At 40.4% G+C, this 17160-nt stretch overlaps 2 protein-coding genes across 13 annotated transcripts in view; one reads left to right on the plus strand and one right to left on the minus strand.

Annotated features, from left to right (window-relative positions):
• The window catches only part of RARS2 (arginyl-tRNA synthetase 2, mitochondrial), a 72010-nt gene extending 60815 nt beyond the window's left edge, over window positions 1–11195 (minus strand). For 4 of the 5 annotated variants that reach the window (XR_001901962.3, XM_009205640.3, XM_003897883.5 and 1 more), the window contains exon 1: window positions 11088–11195. Coding sequence is in view for 3 of the 5 variants with exons in the window: in XM_009205640.3 (XP_009203904.2) it covers window positions 11088–11123 (36 nt within the window). In the remaining 2 variants the exon portion in view is untranslated. The remainder of the gene's footprint in view (window positions 1–11087) is intronic. The other variant, XM_017958098.2, reaches the window with a different exon arrangement.
• A 36-nt stretch (window positions 11196–11231) lies between these two features.
• The window catches only part of ORC3 (origin recognition complex subunit 3), a 73295-nt gene continuing 67366 nt past the window's right edge, over window positions 11232–17160 (plus strand). For 4 of the 8 annotated variants that reach the window (XM_021937584.2, XM_031667298.1, XM_031667299.1 and 1 more), the window contains exons 1-2: window positions 11232–11357; window positions 15474–15528. In XM_021937584.2, coding sequence (XP_021793276.2) covers window positions 11334–11357; window positions 15474–15528 — 79 coding nt within the window. In that variant the 5' untranslated portion in view covers window positions 11232–11333. Of the gene's footprint in view, window positions 11358–13840; window positions 13877–15473; window positions 15529–15647; window positions 15733–17160 lie in introns of those variants that run through there. The other 4 variants (XM_031667305.1, XM_031667303.1, XM_031667304.1 and 1 more) reach the window with 4 other exon arrangements.

The raw sequence follows: 17160 nt of genomic DNA on the forward strand, positions 1-17160 counted from the left end.
AGGTGGGGCAGAGCTGTCAAGCATGAGCGAGAGGAAAAAGAACATGCATCACCAGTAGCTGATCAAATTGAAATAAACAAAAATAAGGAGAGAGTAGGGAGGGAGGCACAGACCAGAAGATAGACAGCTGGAAAAATGTAGCATACAACAGATCAAAGAACTCTGCCCAGGAGAAAAATGTAACCCAATGAATATGAAGAACATTATTCACGAATGCTTCAGGATTTGGAACTTACTGAGAATGTGAATAGAATAAACAAGAACTAGAAGACGAGATGAAAAACAAGAGTGCATTTTAAAAGGAGTTTAAAATTGATGATAAAACTTTTTACCATAAAACTAATAATTAAGAAACATAAGAGTATAGTCATAATTGAAAAAAAACTATGACACAATCTGAGAATACAAAGATTAATGTAATCAGAAAAATACATAGAATTGAAGAAAGATAATCCAACCTTAGGAAAACTGGTGTCCCTAAAATACAAAAAGAAAGAAGACTAGTAAACAAACACGCAGACAGGAAGGAAGGCAGGCAGACTGCTTCCCTAGCAACCAATCATAAGAATAGAGACAAAATTCAAAGCCACAAACTTCAAAAGAGATCTCCAAGAAAAGATACTACAGATTCTGAAGCAGAATGGAGCAGCCTTATTTGGCAGGGCCCCTAACTTGGTCTCACTTATCAGAAGCCACAGAGATGAATCCTACAAAACAGAAAACACACACACACACACACACGCGCGCACACACACACACTCACTCCCTCCTTGGCTTCCCCAAAAGCAGGGCCTGAGAAAAAGACTTGCAGGCAAGCAGTTTATTTGGGAGATGGTTCCTGAGGGCAGAAGTGATGAGAGAGAGGGAAGGCAGAAAAGTTAATAAAAGATTATGCCATCAAAGTCATTGCTGTAAGCAATAGAGGCTTAATTTCCATGCTACCTCCTAAAATACATACATAGTGTCTACCAGAATTCTCTATCCAAAATAATTTCACCACACTGGAGCTATGTATGTGCTGGGACCAGCAAGCTTCACAGAGATGAGGTGCTATTAGCAATAAGTGAATGGAAGCACACACGAAACTATTTACACCTCTGTAAATAGTTGTAAGCCTGTATTTACAACTGTGGCAGCTGGAATCAGAGGTGTGACCAAGGTGATGGGAGACAGGGCATAATATAAACAATAAAGGGAAAAACTTCCACCAAATAAAGAACCAAATATAAATCGTGGTACACTACTGCTATGGCACACCATTCAGCAGTAAAATCAAAGAACTAGACCTCCATGCATCATTATGGATAAATCTTTTTTTTTTCTTTTTGAGATGGAGTTTCGCTCTTGTCACCCAGGCTAGAGTGCAATGGTGTGATCTCGGCTCACTGCAACCTCTGCCTCCTGGGTTCAAGGAATTCTCCTGCCTCAGCCTCCTGAGTAGCTGGGATTACAGGTGCCCACCATGCCCAGCTAATTTTTGTATTTTTAGTAGAGATAGGGTTTCACCACGTTGGCCAGGCTAGTCTCGAACTCCTGACTTCAAGTCATCCACCCGCCTCGGCCTCCCAAAGTGCTGGGATTACAGGTGTGAGCCACTGCGCCCAGTTGGATAAGTCTTTTTTAAAAATGGAGTCAAACAAAAAAATCCAAGCTGCAGCTACACAAAGATAATTATACCTTGATATAATTTATCTAAAATTTAATAACTTATAAAATAATACTATTTAGAGATACATTCATAGGTAATGAGTGACATTCACAGGAATAAACACCAATTTCAAGACAGACATTACCTATTGTGTGAGGAAAGAGTTTGCCAGAGATGGGTACTCTTTTGGGAATTTAAAAGTATTTGTAATATTTTATTTTCGAAGCTGGGTGTGGGGCATATAAGTATTAACTACGTTCTTTTCTATGATTAACATATTTCAATTAAAAAAGACAAATTGAATCTACAGATCAAGATAAATTATGTCAAGAAAATATACAGAAAACTCAACACTGAGATGCATGCTGGTTAAGTTGCTAAATTTTGAAAATAAAGCACCCAATCAAGAAAACCCCATGGGAAATGAAATAAATGTACCTTACTTTGTAGTCACATTAAATCACAAAGATCATGATCTGGTCAAAGCAGATAATTTAATAGTGATATTAAATAGGAATAGATTCATTCAATAAAGAGTTGCAAACTAGTGTGTTTGTTTCACCTGCTCAGTTGTTGTTTTCTAATTTGAATTAATTGCCAACACAGGAAGATTGGAAAATTTTACAATTACATTGGGATTGCCCTATGCATTTGCATCTGTGGTATCAGGAGAAAAAATCTGAGATAAGAACTAAACAATTAGTGTTATTCTTTTATTTCTAAAAGAAAGATTTTGACTCTTCTGTTGTTGTTTTCTGAGACAGGGTCTTACTTTGTTGCCCAGGCTGGAATGCAGTGGTATAATGATGGCTCACAGCAGCCTCCAACTCCTGGGCTCAGTCAGTCCTCCCACCTCAGTCTCCTGAGTAGCTGGGATTACAGGTGTACACCACCACGCTTGGCTAGTTTTTTGTATTTTTCGTAGAGACGTATCTCACCTTGTTGTCCAGGCTGGTCTCAAACTCCTGGGTTCAAATAATTATCCTGCCCCAGCCTCCCAAAGTGCTGGGATTATAGGTGTGAGTCACTGCACCCAGCCTTATTTCTGAACATGGTAATTTTCTAAAGATTAAGCCTCCTTTTGATATTTCTAGGATTACTTTTTCTAAGAAGTCATAATTTCTTAAGTACAGCCAATTAAGCCATACATCAGGAAAAAGATTGGTGGTAAGTATATTATCTGGTTCAACATAAAATGAACAGGAGACAAGCTGTGCAGATATGGTTACTAAACGGAATATAAATGTTATTAACTGAGTGAGAATGTTACCCAACACAAATTGGTAAAGGTGGAAGAAAGTAAAATCATCTGTGAGAGTGCCAATGTCTTCATCCCTTATGGTAGAAAGTGATGCTGTCTAAATTTGAAACATGAAGATCTTTTGTAAAAACACTACAAATTGTAATGTTTTTCACAATTTATTTTCCTACTGTAAAAACCTCATTTAGGAAATACATCAATAATTTTTTGAACTGCACTTTGGTTTTTCACCGAATTCAAACCTACTTTTAACATTTTTACTTAAAACAGCATTTCAGGCCAAGCGCAGTGGCTCATGCCTGTAATCCCAATACTTTGGGAGGTCGAGGTGGAGGATCGCTTGATGCCAGAAGTTTGAGACCAGCCTGGGGTAACATAGTGAGACCCCCATCTCTATTTAAAAATGAAAATAAAATAAAAATGATAAAAATAAAACAGCATTTCAGTAATAAGCATGTGAGGAATAATAATACTATTTTACTTTTCAGTATGTTGGACATTTTTCCCATTGTAAAACTTAAAAATAACATTCTGAAAAATAAAAACTCATTACAATACAGCCTGGATTTTGTAAAAAGTATATTTATCCAGTTTTCCTTCCTATTTTCCTTCCTTCTTTTCTGCCTGTATATCTGCATAGAAATATACCTAAAAATAAAAGTCAGTGTTGATGATGATTTATGGGGTAGTTAAAAAAATTCTTTGCATCTTTTTGTATTGCTTAATTCTTTAAAATAAGCAGGCATTATTTTGCAAAAATGAGAACTTTTCCTTTACCAAATCACAACTTTAAAAGTACGTTTAAGGAATTCCTATTGAACGTTAAGCAGTATGGCTCAGACATGTACTGTTTACTAACTTCACATGGTGCTAAGCCTAGAGTGAATGGTGTTGAGGGGCCGAGGGGTATTCAAAATACTCCACCCTGAGATATTCTAAAATAACACAATAATGACTAATATTGGCTGGGCGCAGCGGCTCACGCCTGTAATCCCAGCACTTTGGGAGGCCGAGGCAGGTGGATCACCTGAGGTCAGGAGATCAAGACCAGCCTGGCCAACATGGCAAAACCCCGTCTCTACTAAAAATACAAAAAAATTAGCCAGGCGTGGTGGCTGGCTCCTATAATCCCAGCTACTCACGAGGCTGAGGCAGGAGAATTGCTTGAAACTGGGAGGCAGAGGTTGCAGTGAGCTGAGATGATGCCACTGCACTCCAGCCTGGGAGACAGAGCGAGACTCCATCTCCAAAAAAAAAAAAATAGAAAGAAAAACTAATATTTACTGATACTGAATATATACTACATACCAAACACAATTCTCAGCACTCCATATGTATTAATACTTTGCATCCTGATGACACATCTATACAGTAGCTAAATAATTTTCCAGATTTTACAGACAAGGTGAAGAAAACTTAAAAATCTATCAGAGGAAAAGCTGATTTAAACCTGAGTCTTCCACAGTCAATGTTCTTAGTCACTACACTACACCAGCAGTTCCAACACTTTGCTGTATATGGGAATGACCACCGGAAATCTTTAGGAAAACCCGCCTGACTCCCACATGTAAATATTCTGATTTAATTAATACAAAGTGGGCTCTGGGCAGCAGGATGTAAAAAGTTCCCCAGGTGATTCTAATGTGCAGAGAGACCACTGTCCTACACCCTTCTGCCTCTGGGTAGCCGTTGGGTAGTGGTTATCAAGCCTGGATGAACATCTGAATCACCTGATCATTTTTATAACTTCTAGGCCGATGTCCTAACTCAGGCCAAAGGGCCTGGGCTTAAGTAGTTATAAATGCTTCTCAGGTGATTCAAGTCTGCAGCTAGTGCTTAAGAACCACGGCTTAGGGAGAGAGCAGTTGTCTCCCATTTTAACAATGCCCAAAGTAGTGAATGTTTTCAATTAGAGGTTTATCTTTCTCTCAAATGGGTGCAGCATAAAAAAAAAAAGATAGAGCAAAGAAAAAGAAAACAAATTGAGAGCCACCAAGCATGGAGCATGGTTTTAAGTTCACTTGCAATCTAATAGGTTCAGAATTATTCTGGAAGTAATACGACTCTCTTCAACTGTCTCTGAGATTGGATTTAGAGCTTTCTTGGATCAGAATGTGACCAACGGGTTTGTTTAGTTTCAGGGTTTATTTATTTATTTTTTTTGCTCCCTTCAGGTAGGGCTGTTTCACCTGGTATTGGGCTTCATCTAGGACTAGCACAAGTGAAAAGAAGGTCTACTGATAACTATCTCTTTAGGCCTCAAACTCATAAAAGTTTCACAGAGTAAAATATCCTAAAAAGGTTACACAATGAGAACCAAATAATAAAACACTGTGACAGTAAACCTGAAAATTTTAACAGAGAAATAAAATCCACAAAATTAGGCACAGTCCTTGAGAAATAAACTAACACATTCAATGAGGAGCAAATCTGAAGTTGAAAGCAAGAAGCACTGTTTGCCAGGTGCAGTTGCTCACGCCTGTAATTCCAGTGCTTTGGGAGGCTGAGGTGGGTGGATTAACTGAGGTCAGGAATTCGAGAGTGAAACTCTGTCTCAAAAAAAAAAAAAAAGCACTTTTTATTTTTTAGGTTTTTGTAGAGATGAGGTCTCAATATCTCAGTATATTGCCCAAGCTGGTCTCGAACTCCTGGACTCAAGAAATACTCCCACCTTAGCCTCCCAAAGTGCTGAAATTACAGGCATTGGCTACTGCACCTGGCCTTTTATTTATTTATTTGCTTACTTATTTACTTCTAAGAGGAAGCACTTAAGAGAATATCAAGTGAAAATTCACAACTGCCAGATCTCGTTTGAGAACCTAAGATCAGAGATTCTAATATGTAATATAAGAATGGCTAATATGTATTGAGTGCTTACAATGTACTAAGCACAATTCTAAACTTTAGATTCAGGAACCTAATATCAGAGATTCTAATATAATAGAATCTTTGGCTCCAGAGCATTCACTAGGAAAGCACACCAATCAATTAGCTTGTCAGCAGTCCTCAACCATTTATTTCTCTGATACAACAGCAAATATGATTCCTACCTGTAGTACTCAGATAACTGAGCACAAAGTCAAAAAATATTGTCTGGCTCTAGATAGGTACTAAACTCAGATTGGAGCTAAACTTGCCAGGTTCAGTATCAAAATCTGTGATAACTGCATAAAAACCTATTTTTGTTAATGAAAAAGGGATCCATATCTTTAGCAACCAGACATTCAGGTGGCAAAATTGACATCATCTTATGAAAATTAGCTCTGCATTTCTATCCACATTAACATAATCTATAGGCCATGAGTCTAAAAAGGCAATTACCCCAGTTGTTCCTCACTTCTGATTCTCCAACACTACCAAGTCAGGCACTGTAGGTTTGCCACCAAGAGCCAGTGCGGAAGCCCTCCCACATTTGCAGAAATTTTCCTCAGAACAGGTCTGCATTAGTTTCAAGACACAAACAAGAAGCAAACAAAGCATTACAACTTTGGGGCTTAGAAGAGAATAACCCAAATAATTTGGAAGGCAAATTATGACTATAATAAAATAAATTTAGCATAGTTCTTTTTTAAAATTAATTTTAAGTTCTGGGGTACATGTGCAGGATGTGCAGGTTACATAGATAAACGTGTGCCATGGTGGTTTGCTGCACCTGTCAACTCACTACCTAGGTATTAAGCACCATATGCATTAGCTATTTTTCCTAATGCTCTCCCTCTTCCCACCCCACCCCCACCAAGCCCTGGTGTGTATTGTTCCCCTACCCATGGTGATGTGTTCTCATTGTTCAGCTCACATTTACAAGCGACAATGTGCAGTGTTTGGGTTTCTGTTCCTGCATTAGTTTGCTGAGAATAACGGTTTCTGGGTCCACTCATGTCCCTGCAAAGGACATTATCTTGTTCCTTTTTACAGTTGCATAGTATTCCATGGTGTACATGTACCAACCACATTTTCTTTATCCAGTCTATCACTGATGGGCATTTGGGTTGATTCCACGTCTCTGCTATTGCGAATAGTGCTGCAGTGAACGTCCACATGCATGTATATTTGCAGTAGAATGATTTATATTCCTTTGGGTATATACCCAGCAACGGAATTGCTGGGCCAAATGGTATTTCTGGTACTAGATCTTTAAGGAACTGTCACACCATCTTCCACAATGGCTGAACTACTTTACATTTCCACCAACAGTGTAAAAGCGCTCCTATTTCTCCACAATCTCACCAGCATCTGTTGTTTCTTGACTTTTTAATGATCGCCATTCTGACTGGCATGAGATGGTATTTCATTGTGGTTTTGATTTACATTTCTCTAATGATCAGTGATGTTGAGCTTTTTTTCAAATGTTTGTGGCCGCATAAATGTCTTCTTCTGAGAAGTGCCTGTTCATGTCCTTTGCTCACTTTTTAATGGGGTTGTTTTGTTTAAGTTCCTTGTAGGTTCTGTATATTAGACCTTTGTCGGATAGACTGCAAAAATTTTCTGCCACCCTGTAGGTTGCCTGTTTGCTCTGATGATAGTGTTTTGTTTTGTTTGTTTGTTTGTTTCTGCTGTAGTATGGTTATGATACAACTTGTGGTTCTAAGAATGGAATGCTGGTGGGTCTGTGAGAATAGATTAGAAGCAAAGAACAGTACAAACCTAGATAATTCAGTCAGTCCTGCTGTTTACCCTAATGTGGCTGAATATCTTCCCAACATACATATTGCACCTCAGGACTAAATGACAACAACTGGACAACTAGTTCAATTGCTTCTTGAGGCCACACCTAAAATTTGATAATAAACTCATCAGCAGAGTCAAGAAAGCTGGTCTTCCTGCTCACCATTAGCAGGGTAGTTTCTCTAGCAAGCTACGTAGATGTAAGTTAATAAGGAAAGCGTAAAGCTACTTAAAACGTACCAGGTTACATGAAACTGAATGCAATTTGTGATCCCTTATGGGAAAAAAAATCAACAAGACTGGAACATGGACTATAAGTTAAAGCATTTTATCAACATTATATGAATCTAATTACTGTGCTCATGTAAAACAAGCCTTGTTCTTAGGAAATAAACAATTACATATTAAGAGGTAAAGGAGCATTATGTATGAAACCTACTCTCAAATGACAGGAAAAAATTATATAGAATGATGAAGCAAATGTGGCAAAATGTTAGTAGCTGCTGAATCTAGATAAAGAGGATATGGAGTTCTTTGTACTATTATCACAACTTTTTGTAAGTCTGAAATTATTTCAAAATTAAAAGTACACAAAATTAAAATGAACTAGCTGGGCCAGGCCTGGTGGCTCATGCCTGTAACCCCAGCACTTTGGGAAGCCAAAGCAGGCAGATCACCTGAGGTCGGGAGTTCGAGACCAGATTGACCAAAATGGACAAACCCCATCTCTACTAAAAATACAAAATTAGCCACTCTCAAGTGATCCACCTGTCTCAGTCTCCCCAAGTGCTGGGGTTATAGGCATGAGCCACCATACCCAGCTCCTAATCTGAAAATCTGAAAGTCTCCAATGAACATTTCCTTTGAGTATCATGTCCACACTCAAAAAGTTTCAAATTTTGGAGCATTTCAGATTTCCAGCTTTGGGATGCTCAAACTGTACTGAACATTTTTCTTCTTTGCTCTTGTCTCCCCATGTCCTAATGTATTGAAAATATTCTTATTTATCCTCAAGTTTCAGATCATTACCCAATAACTCTATATTCAGAGAAACAGATATATATCTGCATAATTTACACTGCTGTATAAATCCATTAGATTCTGTTCAATGATTGGATTATGCTTCTTGCTTTCACAAACAGCACAATATATAGGAAAGATATAATTTTAAAGTTAGATTTCTGTTGATAAACCAACTCTACAATTTATTGATGATGTGGCTTTGGGTAGGTTATTTAATCTCTGTGGATCTCAACTCAATTATATAAGGTTAATGCTTCTATATCATAGGGCTGCCATGAGCTTAAATGTGAATGTGTAGTAATTAGCACAAATATATACTTGATATATTAGTTCTTGTTTCTCCAAAGTACCTTTTTTTTTTTTTTGAGACAGGGTCTCACTTTGTTCCCCAGGCTGGAGTGCAGTGGTGCAATCAAAGCTTGCTGTTTCAGCCACCTGGGCCCAAATGATCCTCCCACCTCAGCTTCCCAAGGAGCCTGGACCACAGGCATGTGCCGCTACACCTAAGTTGCATTTTTTATTTTTTGTAGAGGTGGGGGTCTCCCTATGTTGTCCAGGCTGGTCTTGAACGTCCCGGCTCAAGGGATCCCCCACTTTGGCCTCTCAAAGTGCTGGGATTACAAGTGTGAGCCACATGCCTGGCCCAATTTACATTCTTTACAAAGAACACAGTCTTTGCAAAACTAAACACAATTTGTTTCTCATCATGGCACCACCTTGATCTAAGGGCTAAGAATGGAAACCATCTACCCTTACACACAGCTTATATACTAAGGTCCAAAACTACCTGCCATGATATGGTTTACTGTCTACATTAACATGAATTTATTATTTCTTTGTCTCATTGGCATAACTTTACTGTTCTAGAAGACTTCTGCCCAAATAACTTAATCATTCATTATAAGAACTTCATGATAAATCTATTAGCTTTTCACAGGATTTACTTTTATTTTTTGTTTACAGGGTCTCACTCTGTGGCCCCCCTGGAGTGCAGTGGCACAATCACAGCTCGCTGTAGCCTCAAACTCGTGGGGCCGTCCAAGTGATCCTCCAGACTCAGCCTTTCAAGCAGCTAGGACTACAGAGGTGCACCATCAGGCCTGGCTACTTTTTAAAACAAAATTTTGTTGATATGGGGTCTCCCTATGTTGTCCACGCTGGTCTCAAACTCCCGGGTTCAAGCCATCCTCCCATCTCGGCCTCCCAAAGTGCTGGGATTATAGGCAGCTGAGCCACATGCCAGGTCTATTAGTTCTTCCAATTTAGAAAACCTCAACAGTTTATGCCTTAAGGCTCCTTGCAGTCTTTGCTTTTGCTACCAATCTTAAACTGCTGTATCAGATCAGTTTCCAATCCTAATCAAGCCATCTTCCTCCAACATCCTCCTACCCTCTGCCTCTGAAAGACCAGCCTTAAGCCGTACCCATCAGTAAAATCTGACCTTGCTTTCCCAGTTTAATACACTACCAAAGCTCTAAGCAGTGTTCTTTCTTATCCCAGTAAGCAATAAATTCAGCTGTCTTAACAAAATGTCATATTGGTGATATCTGGCGAATTATCACTGGACAGGGCAGTATATCTATAAGCATAAAGACAAGGCAGAGGGATTTCCCCACAAATGTCTAGAAACACTGTAAAAATGAGCTAAGATAAATTATACACCAGGCTAATTCCGTCCACTAATACATCCATTAATCAGAAGGAAATGGGTTAGTCGAGACCACAACAGAAAGTTTCCTTCCAAGGGTGGCCAGTGAGTCCTAAAAAGTTCTTTTTGATGAATTACACGTTTATACTGCAATTTTGCCCAGCGCAGTGGCTCATGCCTGTAATCCCAGCTCTTAGGGAGGCAGAGGAGGGACGACAGTTTGAGCCCAGGAGTTTGAGGACTGCCTGGGCAATATGGCAAGACTCCGTTCTCCACAAAGAGGAAAAACAAAACAAAGCAAGTATATTGCAATTTTGTAAGCCCTTCCTCACAACAGAGGTGTTCAAATATGACCCTGAACCAAGAAAAACTGAGTCTCAGATAGCTCATATATCTTTGGGAATTACCAAAAATAATTCTAGGGTTGACTACCTAAGTGACTGCAAGAGAAATAAGCAGTTTTAAAATGAGTTCCCTCTGAAGAACAATCCACATCCATCATTAACGTCATTAAAGTGTAAAGAACACTAACTTCTATGGGGTCTCATCATGGTCTAATGACTTTCCACCCAAGTAAAGCATACTAAGCTGTGGGGTGGGAAGGAGTGAAGCACCAGGTACCTTTCAAAGTTTACTTTTCACCAAGACAAACTGATCCCAGCCGACCCCCCACAGGACTTCTGGAGCCCTACCAGCTCCAGAGAAGGGGGAGGAGGTGGTAGAAAGTAACAGAATTCTGTAGGACCCACCCTCCAGCTGACTGAGGACTGGCCCGCAGCAGTGAAAGGCCTTTGGGGTCCCTAGCTCCGCATGGACTCCCCTGCGCGCTCCGGGATCCATACCTGGCAAGCTATAGCCCTGCGAAAGCTGCACGCCATGTCCGCCTCTAGGGAAGTGCGCCGCAGTCCGCCAGTCCCGGCCTCGCCTCACCTCCTTAAACGCCCCGCCCCTCGCGCCGGAAGCCCGCCCTGGAGGGTGATGCCAGCCAATCAAGAAGCTGCGTGACACGCCACTAACCTCTGCCCTGCAGGCGCGAGGGCGCGCGGGAAATCCCGAGTGCATCTGGAATCCGCAGAACCAGTAAGACCATGGCCACGTCCTCGATGTCTAAGGTACGTGGTGGCCGACGCTCACAGTGGTTCTACCGCTGCCTCATTCCCCCTTTGAAGAAGGGATGAAGCGGAGGTTTCGTAGGCCTCCGTTCCCTGGCTGGAGGGGAGGGAGGGAGCGGCGTACTGAGCTGAGGCGTCCTTGCTCCAGATCAGTTGAGGCCAACTTTGCTTGGGGAGCGAGGACGCGGATCTGCCTTGTGGTGGGGCTAGGAGGATTTTTAAGTTCTGGTTGTTGGAGGTCGGATGTCCTGATGATGTGGCCCAGTCTTTCATTTTTTCCCTCTCACAAATACTGTTAGCCGAGCACTCCGTTAGGTACCGAGATGCAATGGTAAACAAAACAGATTCAGCTTCTGCAGTCAAGAAAGTCAGTAAACATAGATAAACTGATGATCACAAATTTTAAGTGTTAGCAAGGAAAAGAGTTCTAGACAGACAACAGAAGAGTGGGAAGAACCTAATATAGGTTGCCAGGGGTTAGCGGAGGCTTTTTGGAGAAAGTAACGCTTTGACTGAGACCTGAAAAATAAGAAGTTAGGCTAAGGATTAGGGCGAGGAGGGAAGAGAGAACAACATGTTCTTCGGCCCAGAAGATAGAAATAAAATGGCATATTAGAGGAATTTAAAAATCATAATCAGAAAGTAGACAAAGAGTGGGAGCGTCATGAAAAATGAGAATGCAAAAGTAATGCAGATGCGGGTGTGTGTGGTGGGGATATCTTACAGACCTCATCTTGGCTACCAAGATGGCAAGAAATTGCAAAACATAGTGTAGTTGGTAAGAGGATAAGCCCTAGAGCTATATTGTCCAATGTGTTAGTCACTAACCACATGTGGCTATTTAAATTTGAGTTAAAGTAAAATTAAGTAAAAATTCAGTTCCTCCGTTGCACTAGCCACATTTTAAGTGCTCAATCATCACATGTGACTGCAGCTACCATTTTAGATAGTGCAGATACATTTCTATCATTACAGAAAGTTCTGTTGGACAGCGCTGTTCCGGACCACGAAAAGTAAGACATTTAGTTCTATTATAAGTGCAGCGGGAAGCCCCTGAAGTTAAGCTGTCTGATAAAGCTGAAAAATGCAGATGAAGAAGCTACATTCTCCCTATGTTAAAACAATGGATTAATGAAGGCTATATCATGGATCTGATTTTTTATTTTGATTAAAATGGTTTATGAGAAGCAGTGCTTTTAAAGACTACATCTCAAGAAGAAAGTACAAGTCTTGGGGTTTAAGGTTACACTAGTAGAGATTTAAAAGTAGTATTTTTATTAGAATTGGTACTGGTTTTATTTTGTCCTGGTTATAATGTTCTGTAGGTTTTGAATGGTCTGTCCCTTAATCCTGTTGATTGCATAAGCACCTCTTATTTTTATGTATCTTGCAGAAAGTAAGGTTTTTCAGGAAAGCGTTTTGGTATTATAACAGAAATGTCTGTATTGGGATGAGATCTTACATGTATAAGAAGCTTTAAGAACTATTTCATGAGTTGATGGAACTGTAAGCTTTTTTTTTTTTTTCTCTTGAGACGGAGTCTCGCTCTGTTACCAGGCTGGAGTGCAGTGGCGCGATCTCGGCTCACTGCAACCTCCACCTCCCCGGTTCAAGCGATTCTCCCACCTCGGCCTCCCGAGTAGCTGGGATTACAGACACGCGCTACCACAGCCAGCTAGTTTTGTATTTTTAGTAGAGACAGGGTTTCACCATGTTGGCCAGGCAGGTCTCAAATTCCAGACCTCAAGTGATCCCCCGGCCTCAGCCTCCCAAAGTGTTGGGATTACAGGTGTGAGCCACCATGCCCGGCCCTTAAACGTATCAAAACATTTTAATGTCTCTTTCCTCATGAAATTTTCTGGCTGTTGGCCTTCCTCTATCTCAAACACCATCACTTGACCAGCAGTTCCAAATGGTTAACCATGTTACTACCACTGCCCTGTATTAAGATCCTTTCTGGTCACTCCTCATACCGTGTTCCTTTGAAGCTCCTTTCTTCTTTACTGAATTGCAGGTGGATTTGAAAAGAAGGCAATGACAGGTTTGTCATGGTACCACGTGATTTTTCTAAATATGTATGTTATTTCACAAACTTCTGCTAGTTGCAGATACAGGAATATAAGGCACAGGGCTGTGTGCGGTGGCTCATGCCTGTAATCCCAACACTTTGGGAGGCCGAGGTGGGTGGATCATCTGAGGTCAGGAGTTCGAGACCAACCTGACCAACATGGTGAAACCCCATTTCTACTAAAATACAAAATTAGCCTGGCATGTTGGTGGGCGCCTGTAATCCCAGCCTCTCAGGAGGCTGAGGCAGGATAATCGCCTGAACTCTGGAGGTAGAGGTTGTAGTGAGCCGAGATTGTGCCATTGCACTCTAGCCTGGGCAGCAGAGGGAGACTCTGTCTAAAAAAAAAAAGAGTCTAATGCACAGGTCTTACTTTGGAACATGTAATCCAAATGACTACTTTATATTTTCACAGCTGTCTTTAACACTATCCTGAGACAACTTTGCCTAGGTATTGTTCTTTTATTATGTCTTTTATTTTCCATAGAAATAGAAATCTTTAAGAAGTTGTCCATCAGGCCAGGTGCAGTGGCTCATGCCTCTAATCCCAGCACTTTGGGAGGCCGAGGTGGGTGGATCAAGAGATCAGGAGTTAAAGACCAGCCTGGCCAACATAGTGAAACCCCATCTCTAATAAAAATACAAAAAAATTAGCCAGGCGTGGTGGCAGGCATCTGTAATCCCAGCTACTCGAGAGGCTAAGGCAGGAGAATGGCTTGAACCCAGGAAGTAGAGGTTGCAGTGAGCCGAGATCGCACCATTGCACTCCAGCCTGGGCGACAGAGTGTGACTCTGTCTCAAAAAAAAAAAAAAGAAGCTATCCATCGTGCATAACTTTAGAATTGGTAGAATAGACTAGGACCAGTAACTTGGGGGCAGTCTACCACTAGTCAAATAATAGTATGAAACTAAACATAGCTGGGAAATTACCAAGACAATTACTTGACAAGCATTTATTCATTCCATATACTGATTGCCTAATATATATGTTAGCACGATTCCAAACATTGGGAAAACAGTTATAAAATACAGTTTGTGCTTGAAGGCGCTCACAGTCTACTCAGGGAGACACACCCATAAACAACTATGATATACAATTAAAGTGACTTAAAGCAATGCAAAATAAAGATGTTCAAGTACTGTGAGATCTCGGGGAAAGGAGAATTTCTGTAGTGAGAATTGTGAAAGGTTTCCAAAAGGAGATGAGTGTTGAGACAAACTTTAATGGATGAATGAGTAGGCATTTATCAGATGAAGAAAAGTATATAGAGTGAAACAGCTGCAATTATCTATTTCCTACTAAGGTTGTAGATACTTTGAGTTTAAATAAGTTTTAGGTTGGGAGAACATCACTATTTTCAACCTTTTTGATCTTCATTTTTATTTATTTATTTATTTATTTTTTTGAGACAGAGCTTCGCTCTTTGTCGCCCAGGCTGGAGTGCAGTGGCACGATCTCAGCCCACTGCAACCTCCACCTCCAGGTTCAAGCGATTCTCCTGTCTGAGCCTCCTGAGTAGCTGGGATTACAGGCTTCTGCCACCACGACTGACTAATTTTTGCATTTTTAGTAGAGACAGGATTTCACCATGTTGGCCAGGTTGGTCTCAAACTCCTGACCTCATGGTCCACATGCCTTGGCCTCCCAAAGTGTTGGGATTACAGGCATGAGCCACTGTGCCCAGCCCATTTTAGTGTATAGTATGAATTCCTTTAAGTTTATGAAAATGGAACCTTTCTGGGCTTAAATTTAATCAGCTTTTATTTTCTTTGTGTACCTCCTAGATCAGGTGTCAAAGAGCGAAATAAAAAATGGGCATCTCATGGGAGGGAGGGGAGAGAGTGGATAGTCCCCCTTGTTGTTTTAGAATTTTCCTTCTATAGGTCAGAGAGGAGTGATGTGATTTCTTAGAATCTGAAAGAAATGTGTTCTCTCCCCTGCCATCCTTTTTCAAAAAAAGTGCTTACTCATAAAATATTTGGTTAATCAGATTTCTCTGCTCCTTGCTACTTTAACTTTATGCTTTTTGTCTTTCTTTCTTTTTTAGGGCTGCTTTGTTTTTAAGCCAAACTCCAAAAAGAGAAAGATCTCTGTGCCAATAGGTAAGGTGTCTGAATATTAAATGTTTTATTCCCTACCTTCTTAAACTATTAAGAACTAACCCTAATTGAATTTAGTAATTCTCTTATCTGAGCTTGGCTTACTTGCCATGTTGATGTAGCGTTTATGTTCCAAGGCATTGGTCAAAGAGATAAGAGGACACCCCAGGGCTCTAATTGAAGAGAATCCAATTAGATCTTCCAAAGGTAAGTTGGAAGCAAATTTCCTTCAAAGGATATGCTGCCATTTTTAAAAGAGATTGTCTTTTTGATTACTTCTCTGCCATTGTTTTTTTATCTACAACTTTAGAAATGAAAGTGAGTTTCTGCTAGAGAAACATTTTGATCCTTGATGAAGTAATCAAAACAATAAAGGCTGACTGGCAACGCAGATGTCTAACAATGGAGGAAATGTTATATAGAAAATAAAATGATAATTGGTAACATAAGGAAAACCTAAGAAATAAAATGACTACAAATTTGTATATATTTTCTAATGAAAATTGTATAAAAATTATTTTTGTGTTAACATACAATATTCATAGGGAGACTTAAATATGCTTAAGTCATAGGCCAGGCATGGTGGCATCTCTCGGAAGCACAGGGGTCCCACACAGTTTTCAGTCACTCTCAACTAAAACAAATTTGTTCAATTATTGGGTTTTAATTACTCATAGACACACATACTCCTGTTATTAAGGGAGTAGATTTTTGTTACTCACTCTGACATATGCATACTCACACACTCATATACCCATGTGGGTAAGAGAGGAAAGACATTTCTTTAGTTTTGTTTATTTATTTATTTTAGAGACAGGGTCTCAGTCTGTCACCCAGGCTTCAGTTCAGTGGGCCGATCATAGCTCACTGCAGCCTTGAAAAATCCTAGGCTTAAATGATCCTCCCACCTCAGCCTCCTAAGTACCTGGGACTACAGGCGTGCACCACCATGCCTGGGTAATTATTTTTTAAAATTTTTTGTAGAGACAGGGTCTCACTTTGTTGCTCAGATTGGTCTTGAACTCCTGGGCTCAAGTGATCCTCCCGCCTCAGCCCTCAAAGTGCTGGGATTACAGGCGTGAGCCACTGTGCCCAGCCTAATTTGTTTGTTTGTTTTCATTTGGGTTTTTTTGAGACGGAGTCTAGCTCTCCGATCTCGGCGTGATCTCAGCACAATCTCAGCTCACTGCAACCTCTGCTTCCCGGGTTCAAGCGATTCTCCTGTCTTAGTCTCCCGAGTAGCTGGGACTACAGGCATGCGCCACAATGCCTGGCTAATTTTTGTATTTTTTAGTAGAGACAGGGTTTCACTGTGTTGGCCAGGCTGATCTCAAACTCCTGACCTTGTGATCTGCCCACCTCAGCCTTCCAAAGTGCTAGGATTACAGGTATGAGTCACTGAGCTTGGCGTTTGTTTTTTTTTTTTTTTTTTTTTTAAAGGCAAAAACAACACAGGTTGTCTTAAAGTCCCAGTGGTTTCCTGGGATGAAGTAGGGGGAATTAACTGCAAAGGGCAAGAGGGAACTTTCTGGAGTGATGGAAATGTTCTCTGTTGAAAGAGTGGTTATGTAAGTATGTACTTGGGTCAAACTGTTAAAATGGTTATGTTATTTTTAAATTATACCTCAATAAAAT

This window comes from Papio anubis, chromosome 6, assembly GCF_008728515.1.
Source record: "Papio anubis isolate 15944 chromosome 6, Panubis1.0, whole genome shotgun sequence".
Classification (NCBI taxonomy): domain Eukaryota; kingdom Metazoa; phylum Chordata; class Mammalia; order Primates; family Cercopithecidae; genus Papio; species Papio anubis.